The following is a 12,091-nucleotide window of genomic DNA, read 5'->3' as shown; positions in this document are numbered from 1 at the left end:
CAGGAAGCTGGAATCAGAAGCAGAGACATGATTCAAACCAAGGCATTCTAATATGGGATATGGGCATCCAAGTGGCATCCTAACTGCTACATCAGTTACATACTCCTTTTTAAAAATTTATGTGAGAGAGAGAGAATTAGAGTGAGCTCCTCTTCACTGGATCACTCCCCAAATTCCAACAATAGCTGAAGCCGGGAGCCAGGAACTTGCCCCAGGTCTCCCAAGTGGGTGGAATCAAGAGTGGGGCTGGTTATTAAACCTAGATACTACAAAATAAGAAGTGGGTATCTTAACCACTAGGCCATATACTTGCCCCAAGAATGACTTAGGAATGGAGGAGCAAGGATCTAATGAACTTGCTCTCTCCTTCTCTCTATCCCCAAACAACAAAATACTGGCCAACCATCTAATATCAACTATTTCAGAACTCTGGAAATTAGCCAAAACCACAGAATGACTAGGCCTTGTCTATCCAAGAGCAACTATTAACCTTCAATAAGAACTCTGCCATTTTAACTTGAGCCTATTCCCATCTTCCTCACTTCTCAGTTTTTATGTACTCCAGTACTCCAGTTTTTATGAAAAGAAGCAACTTCACTACTAACAGCCAAGACTGCCTTCTTTGGAGGTCCAGTAAAGACTCCATCCCCATAGCACTATCAGTATTTTGCCTGAACTGGCAAATGTCCACATAGTGTTAGCTGTTTGATTTGATTCAAGAGTTCAGTTCTTGGTGGCCTTAATATAGGTGACTAGTCAATATTTTTACACTAGAGAGGGTTGGAGGAGAAGAGAATAAGTTCACAAGGTCCTCATCTTGCTATTCCAAAATCACATACAGCAGCAGTCTGCTCACAACATCCCAGTTATCTAAATCTGTGATCAGATTGACAGACAAGAATCTATCCAAAATAGAAAAGGACCTCCTAGGACACCAGATCACTAAGGCAACTTTGAAACGCTCCTATATATCCTTGGAATCTAGTCTAAACAAGAAAAAGAGAACATCCAAATTATTAAAATTCAGAATGAAAGAGAACACTACTAAACTTATAGAAATAAAGTAGTCATACAAATAGTCAATAAACACATGAAAAGAAGTTCCAAGTTGGTCATGGGAAATGCAAATAAGAATTTCAATGAGGTACTACTTCACAACTACTAAGACAGATATAATCAAAAAGACATACATTAAGAAGGATTAGTAAGGATGTTGAAAAATTAGATCCTTCATATATTGCTAGTGGGAATACTAAATGGTACAGCTGGGTCTGATGTTGTGGCATAGCAGGTAAAGCCACTGCCTGTGACACTGGCATCCTATATGGGTACCAGTTCAAGTCCAGGCTACTCCACTTCCAATCCAGTCCATGGCCTGGGAAAAGCAGTGGAAGATGGAAGATATGTGTGTGTGTGTGTGTGTCTCCCTCTCCCTTTCCCTCTCTGTAACTCTGACTTTCAAATAAATTTTAAAAAAAATAAAAAAGGGTACAGCTACTTATAAAATAGTTTGGTAGTTCTAGAGATCTTAAACTCTAAGGTTTATAATCAAGAGCTAGGAAAACATAGATACAAAAAATTATATGTGAATGTTAACAGTAATAACCAAAATGTAGAAGTTACACAATATTCATCAGTGAAAAACCTGACTAATAAAACAATTAATAAACATTGTTGTATCATACACTGGAATATTTTTGGAGACTTCAAAGTAATGAGGTATTGAAAATGCCACAGAATGGGTGAACCTTGAAAAACTGTGCTAAATAAAAGAAGCCAGTCATAAAAGGCCACTTCTTGGATGACCGCATTTATATGAAATCTTCAGCATAGGTAAATGTATGGAGACAGAGAGCAGATAAGCGATTACCTACAGCTGGAAGCATGGGGTTAGGAACTAGGAGTACAGATAATGGGTATGCCGTTTCTTTCTAAATGTTGAAAATGTTCTAAAATAAGTTTATTGTGATGGCTGAAGCCTTTGACTATACTTAAAACCCCTTAACTGTAAAGGGTGATATTTATGGTATATAAATTATATCTCAATAAAGCTGCTTTTCATTTAAAAGTGAATCATTAATATTACTGGAATGGCTGTTTCACTTCATATTTTTACACTTAAGGAGTACATGCTAGTACCTAAATTTTTAATAACTGATAAGAGCACTGTCTCCATTGATTTTTTTTGTCTGTCTTTTTTTTCCTTAATAAATCTAGCTGGACAACTCAGCCAGTCAGCACATTTAGCCCTCCAACTACCATACAATGTTCTTGGCTTAGGTCGAAGTGCAAATTTTCTTGACCATCTTTATGTTGGTATTCCCCGTCCATCTGGAGAGAGGGTAAGTAAAATTTAGTTTGTTTATAATTAGTCTATGCTTTAATATATTCACTAGTTGAATATTTGAATTCAATAATTTGAATTCAAACAATCCAAATTTTTATTAATTTTAAAGACAAAAAAATTTGTTAGTGACCTGTCATGATTTAAAGACATTCTAAAATTTTTCCACCTCCTCTCTCCCTTAAACTTAACAACTTCCTATATTTCTTTCCTGATTTTTCTCCTTTTACCACCTAACATATATAAATAAAATAAATTTCACTAATATGTAAAATGTTCTACTTCTGCATATGTATAATCGTGCTTGTTTTTATTTTCAGTCTCCTCCCAACAAGAGTCTGAGCCCTAAGCAGCATTCTGTACATAGTACTTTGAACAGTGCCTGATACATAAGTGTCCAAAAATTATTTGTTGAATAAATTTATTCTTAAGACATAACATAATCCTTCCCTGAATAGATGAGAAAATTTTTCCAACAGATGATACCCTGTTTTGGGTTTAATATATGTAAACTTAGCTTAATCTATACCTAGGATTTCCATTTCTCAAAGTACTTGAGACTTTTTTCTTATTTAGAATAATTGTGGTTTTTTTAGCGTCCTTGATGTTAAATGTTCTTAAATTCTTTTTCCAGTCTGTACGGAAACAAGAGTGGACTGCAATCATTCCAAATTCCCAGCTAATTGTCATTCCATACCCTCACAACGTCCCTCGAAGGTAATGTCGTTTCTTGAAATGTAATAATACTGTCAACTCTGAATCACAGGTACAGTTACATCTTTTTAAAACTTATTCTTACTCTGTTCCCATGAGTGCCTAGTACTTAATTTGCACACAGCAAACTTTAAGTGAATAAGCATAGCATACCTACACAAAAGCTCCCTGACTCTGTTCAGGAAGAACAAATTCAATCCTATTAGGAAAACAGCAAGTTAGCTAATTAAACATGTATACATAGTCTGCTTAAATAAATGTCTTCAGCTTATTAGTTATAAATTCTAAAATTTCTGGATGCTACAATTTTTAGTAACCATTGATCTTTTTTGTAAATTATTTGAGAAGTGATATACATCCCACAATAGTTTGGTACAAATTTTGAGGCTAGAAAGCTCAGTTCCACTACTGACTGGATTGCAAGACTAGGAACTAGCTACTCCTCTGTGCTGAGATTAAATTGTTGCATCTGTAGAATGGGAGATAAAATACCCACTTTATAGGGATAGGAATGAAATATACTCAACAGAGTGCTGAGCATATAGTAAGTGAATGCAAGGTATTTTTATTCCTACTAGCAGAATATGTTGCTTCATGATAGCACATATAAATCTAAATCCTTAATTTGTATTTGCTCATTTGTATTTATAGACAGTGAGAGAGAGAGACAGAGAGAAAGGTCTTCCTTCCGTTGGTTCACCCCCTAAATGGCCGCTACGGCTGAACCAACGGCAAAAGGAAGACCTTTCTGTCTGTCTCTCTCTCACTGTCTACTCTGCCTGTCTCAAAAAAATAAATAAATAAATAAAAGATAAAGACTGGCTGAATGGATTAAAAAACAAGATCTATCTATTTGCTGCTTACAACAAACACATCTCACCAACAAAGATACCCACGGACTGAAAGTGAAAGGCTGGAAAAAGGTATCTGATGCTAATGGGAAGCAAAAAAGAGCAGGTGTAGCCATTCTAATATTGGACCTTTTTACTTAGTGTAGGGTTAATCTTATATGTCTAAAGTTAATTGAAAATAGATATTTCTAAAAAACAAGAATGGGAATAGGAGAGAGAGGAGGAAGAAGGGTAGGAGTCAGGGCTGGAGGGAGGGTATGGTGGGAAGTATCTCTATGTTCCTAAATTTGTATATATGAAATGCATGACATCTGTATACCTTAAATAAAAGGTTTCTAGATGCAAAAAAAGCCATAGAGTAAAATTTTTCAAATCCAATAGATCAATCAAGATGTAAAAAATATGTAAGATTGTCCAAGGTGCCCACTGATAAGCTTATTTAAGAATAATTCTCATAGGATCATACTTGGGAAAAGAAAAATATCAAAACATATCATTAAAAAATTCTACTTCAAGTCTGAATAAATATGAACTCTGCAGGAACACCAATGGTTATAGCATTATTTAATTGCTTTTGCTTTATTTATAATGGATGAATGAGTGAATGGCATAATGAATAGACTCTTTTGTTTATGGGTGGTATATTTTGCTTGTTGGTCTCAATGAAGTTTGTTATTTCAAATTAAAATTCATAATTGTTTCTGTTCTTATCCACAGCTGGAGTGCCAAATTATATCTTACTCCAAGTAACATTGTTCTACTGACCGCAATAGCGCTCATCGGTGTCTGTGTTTTCATCTTGGCAATAATTGGCATCTTACATTGGCAGGAAAAGGTTTGTTCATTTAAATGAAACATTAAATCTGGTTTTATTATAGTAATGCATTACTCTTTAAAGAAAAAGATCTATTTATTTGAAAGACACAGTTACAGAAAAAGGGAGAAACACAGAGAGAGAGATCTTCAATTTACTGGTTCACTCCCCAAATGGCCACAAAGGCTGGGGCTGTGCCTGGCTGAAGCTAGGAGCCTGGAACTCCATCTGGGTCTCCCACATGGCTGGAAAGGGCCCAAGGATGTGGGCCATCTTATGATGCTTCCCCAGGCACATTAGAAGGGAGTAGGATCAGAAGTAGAGCAGCCAGGACTCTTAACTGGACCTCATATTGGATGCTGGCATTGTAGGTAGTGGCTTAACCCACTGTACCACAGTGCCACCCCCTTTTTAAGATTTATATATTTGTTTGTGTGTTTAAAAGACAAGGAGAGGGAGAGAGAAAGGGAGAGAAATGTATTACTCTTTTAAAACTATTTTAAGCTTTATTCATGTGACTAAGATTTCATTTCTCAAGTTTTATACAGAGTATAATTTAATATGTGAAGTACTTTTAAGAGACTATTCTGCCATATTTGTTCATTCATTTATTTTATTTGGAAGTGGGAGAGGGAGATCTCAGCTGCTGCTTGACTCCCCAAATGCTTGCAATAACCAGGGCTGGACCAGGCTGAAGCCAAGAGCCTAGAATTCAATCAAGGTCTCCCCCATAGATGGGCAGAGATTCAAGTACTTGAATCATCCATCACTTTGAGACATGAAGAAATTATGCTATGGAATGGTGGTGTTCCAAATAGCACTTTAACCCCTGTGCCAAATGCCTGCCCCCAGAGTGTTATTTAATTGGTCATGTCTTTTATCCCCTGAAGTTACCAATGTCTCTTATCAACTCAAACACATCACAGAAGACAAAAAGAGTTTGATGCTCTACTCTAGTAATCAAGTGATCGTCCCCAAATCACCTGGCATATAGAAAACTGAAACAGCTCCATAATAGTCTGAAAAGTAATTTTTTACATGAACCTGTGCTGTGGCGCCACAGGTTAATCCACCGTCTGCAGAGCCAGTATCCCATATGGGCAGTGGTTCATGTCCCAGCTGCTCCACTTCCAATCCAGCTCCCTGATAATTCGCCTGGGAAAGCAGCAGAAGATAGTCCGAGTGTTTGGGCCCCTGCACCCACATGGAAGTTCCTGGCTCCTGGCTTTGAATTGGCCCAGCCCTGGTCATTGTAGCTATTTAGGGAGTAAATCAATAGATGAAAGAGTCTCTTTCTCTCTCTCTCTCTCTCTCTCTCTCTCCCTCTCCCTCTCCCTCTCCCTCTCCCTCTCTCCCTGTAACTTCATCTCTCCTCTCTAACTCTTTCAGATAGATAAATAAATAAATAAATAAATAAAAAACTATGGACATTCATTTCCAGGACTAATGGCATTGTCTTTTAAACAATTAGTGCACAGAGAAGTAGAATGATTTTCCCAAGGCTTAGGTACTAAAGCAATACACATTTTTCTATCAGGTATCCTTTGTGTTAAACTAAACTGATCTCAGTTCTTTAGTATAATGCCCTGAGTAATAACTGAAAACAGAATTCCCAAAAATGTAATTTTTCTGCAATGTATATATGAAAGAAAACAGGGTATCACCAGAAATTTGTTAGCAATTTAGATATAAATTATAAAAGCTAATTCCTATTTGTACATGAGATGAGTATATATTAATATATTAAATATGTAACTATTGGGTTCCAATAATGTTCCCAAAAAAGGGTTTCTTTATATCACAAAAAAAGATGATTTCAGGCCCATCATAATCATTTCTAACTAAATAAAATTACCATGTTTTATCTTAGCTGCTCCTTTATATTTTTTTGTTTTTTTTTAAACTTTTATTTAATAAATATAAATTTCCAAAGTACAGCTTTTGGATTACAGTGGCTTTTTCCCCTCATAACCTTCCTCCCACCCACAACCATCCCATCTCCCACTCCCTCTCACTCTCCCATCCCATTCACATCAAGATTCATTTTTAATTATCTTTATATACAGAAGATCAATTTAGTATATGCTAAGTAAAGATTTCAACAGTTTGCACCCACACAGAAACACAAAGTGTAAAGTACTGTTTGAGTACTAGTTATACTGTTAATTCACATAGTACAGCACATTAAGGACAGAGATCCTACATGGGGAGTAAGTGCACAGGGACTCCTGTTATTGATTTAACAAGTGACACTCTTGTTTATGGTGTCAGTAATCACCCGAGGCACTTGTCATGAGCTGCTAAGGCTATGGAAGCCTTTTGAGTTCCCCAACTCCACTCTTATTTAGACAAGGTCATAGTCAAAGTGGAAGTTCTCTCCTCCCTTCAGAAAAAAGTACCTCCTCCTTCTTTGATGGCCCGTTCTTTCCGCTGGGATCTCACTCACAGAGATTTTTCATTTAGGTTTGTTTTTTGGGGTTTTTTGTTTGTTTGTTTGTTTGTGCCACAGTGAAATGCTCTCATGGGCTTTTTAGCCAGATCTGAATGCCTTAAGGGCTTATTCTGAGGCCAGAGTCTTAGCTGCTCTTTTAACATATGAAAAGAGAACACATTAATTGTTCAGATAAATGTTCATAGGTTTGCTTCTCAAAAAAAAAAAGTCATAAATTTAGAAAAAACTGTGGCATAAAGGGCAAGAATTTGGTGCAGCAGTTAAGATTCCTCTTGGGACACCTGCATTCTGTATCAGGAGGCCTGGATTCAAGTCCCAGCTCTCCTACTGGTTCCAGCTTCCTGCTATTGCATACCCTGGGAAGCAGGCAATGGTGGCTTTAGTATGTGGGTTGCTGCCGTCCACATAAGAAACCTGCCACCATTATAGGAAACCGGGATTTGAGCTCCTATCTCCTAGAGCAGCCTGACTCAGCCCCAGCTGTTGTGGGCATTTGAGGAATAAACCAATTTAGTGGGAGAGCTCTCTCTTTCTACGATTCTATCACTACCTTCAAAAAATTTTCCTAAGAAATTTTTTTTAATGTTACATATGGATTACCTTTATAAGATTGCAACCAAGAGGTAAGATTAAGGATAACCCTACATGCTTTGTCCAGCAGTATCAGAACAGCATTTGAAATATTACATAGCCATCACGGCCATTTGGGAAGTGAACCAGGATATGAAAAATCACTTTGTGTGTGTGTCTCATTCTGCCTTTCTAATAAATTAATAATCTTTAAAAAAAATATTACATAGCTCTTGACCTATGTAGGAAGAGAAATTAATTTCTCAGCTCTAATTACAGCATTAATATTGTGGGCTTAGAATCTCTCTGAACACCTTTATAACCTTTGGTAGATGTTCCTTTTACTATTTCCTCAATTCATGCTTTCTAATGTTTCCCTAAAGCCGTCTTCTTTCTACACTTTGCTTGCCAATTTCATCTAAAATCATGGGTTTAGCTATTACCTCCATCTCTCTCTGGAGGTCTCTTTCCGCATTTCAAACTGTTGCCATGATATCTCTATAGAAGTTACTTATTAGTACCTTAAAACCGATGTTCTAAAACTTCATCTCTCCTCTTTTTTAAATTACCTGTAAGATGTAATCAGTTGCCCTATTGTTTGTACCTCCATAAAATTCTTAGTTGACCCTACTTCTGCATTCTTCCTATCAGCACTGTTCAGCCCCCTTCTTACATCCTACTGCTCTGATTTCACTCCCTCACCACTACCCTATTCCATTTATCACACTGCTGCCAGATTATTCATTACGTTTAGCCTTACTCATGCCAACCCCTGCTCAAATGACTACCACAGCCTGAAAGTGTGTGAGCCCCTACGCCTGGCCTTCGCATTACTTCCACGTGACTCCACAGCATACCCTTCCAACCTTACTTTTCACAAGTTCCTTTCACATATTCCATTTTTCTTCCAGACTTCCTGTGATTACTCATGTTGTAGTCCCAGCATGGATTGAATGCCTTCCTCCTATTTCCATAAATACTGTGTCTTCAGAACTTTTCCTTGCTCATCCAAACCTAGAAATAAATCTCTCGTAGAGTATTAGTAACATTTTTCACTTAGTAATTCTTTCTTTAATACAGTCAAATCGTGTGCTTTTGCTTTTTTCTTTCTAGGCTTTAAGTTCTTGGAGAGCAAGATAGAAAATTGAGAAGCTTTTTAATCCCTAAAAATACCATTCTGCTGGGAGGAGAGGGTCAATAAATATCTGCTAGCTCAGTAGGTTAACCATAGTGTAACTGATGGGCTTTATCAGAATTACCAGAGATTCACTCAGCATCAGTATTAGGAGTGGGGAAGAATGCAATAGTTGATTACATACTCACAGGATATACATTTAGTCCTACTTTCAAATTTAAAAAAGGCTACGTATTTAAGGAGCACTTCTGTTGGTTTTCAGATTCACTTAGTAGTTATAAAATAGCTACTGCAGATTATTAAAATATTTTTACTAATTTCTGAGTGACCTTTTTTTAAAAATCAGTCACTTTATATTTCAGAAATTATATTTCAGGCCGGTGCCGTGGCTCAACAGGCTAATCCTCTGCCTTGCGGCGCCGGCACACCGGGTTCTAGTCCCGGTCGGGGCACCGGATTCTATCCTGGTTGCCCCTCTTCCAGGCCAGCTCTCTGCTATGGCCCGGGAAGGTAGTCAAGGATGGCCCAGGTCCTTGGGCTCTGCACCCACATGGCAGACCAGGAGAAGCACCTGGCTCCTGGCTTCGGATCAGCGAGATGCGCCTGCCGCAGCAGCCATTGGAGGGTGAACCAACGGCAAAAAGGAAGACCGTTCTCTCTGTCTCTCTCTCTCTCTCTCACTATCCACTCTGCCTATCAAAAAAAAAAAAAAAAAAAGAAAGAAATTATATTTCAGTCATTTAACATTTTCTTATCATTTACAAACTAATCTGAAATTCTTTTTCAGAAAGCAGATGACAGAGAAAAACGACAAGAAGCCCATCGGTTTCATTTTGATGCTATGTAACTTGCCTTTAATATTACATAAGGGAATGCTATTCAGTTGATTTGTTGAAATACTAAATGCTGGCTTATAGAAGAAAATAGGAGATTTTGAATATTATTTATAAATGATGCATCCATGGTAATTATTGTAAGTATTCAAATAAATAATGGTCTGAATGTGTCAAAAGGTCTTCTTTTTTTTTTTTTTTTTTAAAGCACTTTGTATACAGTTTGGGTTCTTTATTCAATAGTGCTGTACATTTTTGTTCCTTTGTGGAATGTGTTGCATGTACTCCTGTGTTCATGTATTTATTATCTTATTAGAGTAATGATGATGGAAAAAGGGGTGTAAATAAAAATATTTAAATGAGTGGAATTTTTTTCTGTGCCACTTGAATTGGTCTTACCTCTTATTCTAATGATGCAAATTAAACTTTTTGCAAATGTATCACAGATAAAGTATTAAACATTCACTTTCATCACAGTAGGTCTAGGGTCTCTCATCAGTGGCATACAATATAATGATTCAGTATTCTGGTTTTGGAATCAGAGTAAGACTTGCCTTAAACTCCTGGTTCCACCACTTACAAAGTTATTATCTTAACTTGGCTATTGCTTAACCTCTGTTAAGCTTCAATTTTCTTGTTTTTACAATGGAGTTAATAATACCTACTTGCTTAAGTTATTGTAAACATTAAATGGGACAGTATATACAAAGTGCTAGCTTGGTGGGTGCCTAGCATAGAATAAATGCTCAATAAGTGATAGTTGTCATGAGTACTGTTTTAGACTTTTTTTATGAGAGTTCTACAACTAATTATCAAAATTTGTAGACTCAGTAGAATGTTACTTTCAGGCATGAGAAAATCATATTCTTTGGAAAAACCTAAATTCTTGGTGGTTGACATTTTATATAAAGATTACTTGCACATATTAACACGTATTATGGCACTCTCCAAGAATTAACATGCTGTAAAATTTTTCATTTGAAAACTGATCTTTATCATGTGATCTTGAACAGTATTTTATTTCTTGAAAGGAAACTGCTTAGGCAGCAACTGGGAATGCAAATCTTCTATCCTCAAAGGCTTGGAAAAGCCTATAATTGACAGACTTCAGTGCAAATTTTATATTATGAACGAAATGCTGCCAAAAATTATTTTAAAAAGACTGGAGAAAAGGTGTATATATCAATGCTAATAATTTCTAATATGTCAGTTGACATAGATGTGTGATGGGTTTATAAAACACAAAAATTTCTTTGAAAATAATTTTGTTCTTACTATTATTATTTTTTCTTTGCAATTCACTGAGACTGGTATATTTAAGTGGTTTGTTTGTATCTTAGCATGTTCATTTGTCTTCTTAATAAACATTCCTTATTTAAACAGTGTTGTGGTGAGTTTTGAAATAACCCTTTTGGAGCATGAAAGAGACCTTTTAGGTTTTGAGGGATAAATCACTTCTCTGGACCATGAGACAGTGACTTCGTGAATCAAGGACAAGTGGGGACTCTCCTGACTATAGTACTCAGTTAAACTCAGTAAACAGTGAGTGACTCACAACCCCGTGACAGGTCCTACTTCACACTTTCTTAAAGACAGTTAGGCCTAGTGTCTATCATTGACACAGCATGAGTCTTCAGTCTTCTCATTTGAAGTCAGGATCTACCAAGAGTAGTATTACAGAAAAAATGTTAATAATTAAAAATACAGTGACTTTAATACTGCTCTGTATCCCCAGATAAAACTTTAATATCATTTATTACAGGGCTGCAGGTTCAGAATATCACAACACTGAGAATCAGTAACAAGGACTTTTATTCTAATTTTGACTATTGTAGTGGAAAGAGAACAAACTCCCCTATTTTGTGACTTTGAATCAGTCAGTTTACCTCCCTGAGCTTAGGTTTTTTTCATCTGCACAAGGATATAGATACCTTAAAGGACTATTCTGAATCTGAAATGACAACTTGTACATAAAAGATGCTGGGTCTTTTATTCCTTATTTTTCATTATATTGATAAACACAAAGCTAACATTTTCTGACATTTCTCTCCAACTTAACTATGCTGTGATCCTCCTTTTGGGAACTAGTAGTAGTAAAGAAGCCTTAATAATAATTTTGAAGATGTTGTAAATACTTTGTTAATACACCAAATTTATTTGAACTAACCTGGGGCTTGCGCTGTGGCGTAGTGAGCTAAACCTCCACCTGTGGTGCCAGCATCCCATATGGGTGCCAGTTGGTGTCCCAGCTGCTTTTCTGATCCAACTCGCTGCTTATGGTCTGGGGAAGCAGTAGAAGATGGCCCAAGTGTTTGGAGCCCACATCCACAAGGGAGACCCAAAAGAAGCTCCTGGCTCCTGGCTTCAAATCAGCCCAG

At 36.7% G+C, this 12,091-nt stretch overlaps 1 protein-coding gene across 1 annotated transcript in view; it reads left to right on the top strand.

The window, feature by feature from the left end:
• ITFG1 (integrin alpha FG-GAP repeat containing 1) overlaps positions 1 to 11,048 on the top strand; it is a 267,258-nt gene extending 256,210 nt beyond the window's left edge. Inside the window, exons 15-18 of the mRNA XM_062177430.1 lie at positions 2,218 to 2,342; positions 2,979 to 3,061; positions 4,627 to 4,744; positions 9,668 to 11,048. Coding sequence (XP_062033414.1) covers positions 2,218 to 2,342; positions 2,979 to 3,061; positions 4,627 to 4,744; positions 9,668 to 9,727 — 386 coding nt within the window. The 3' untranslated portion in view covers positions 9,728 to 11,048. The remainder of the gene's footprint in view (positions 1 to 2,217; positions 2,343 to 2,978; positions 3,062 to 4,626; positions 4,745 to 9,667) is intronic.
• Positions 11,049 to 12,091: the final 1,043 nt, after the last annotated feature.

Source organism: Lepus europaeus, chromosome 19, assembly GCF_033115175.1.
Source record: "Lepus europaeus isolate LE1 chromosome 19, mLepTim1.pri, whole genome shotgun sequence".
Classification (NCBI taxonomy): domain Eukaryota; kingdom Metazoa; phylum Chordata; class Mammalia; order Lagomorpha; family Leporidae; genus Lepus; species Lepus europaeus.
The sequence above is the reverse complement of the archived record's forward strand: the minus strand, read 5'-3'. Positions and strand labels throughout refer to the sequence as shown.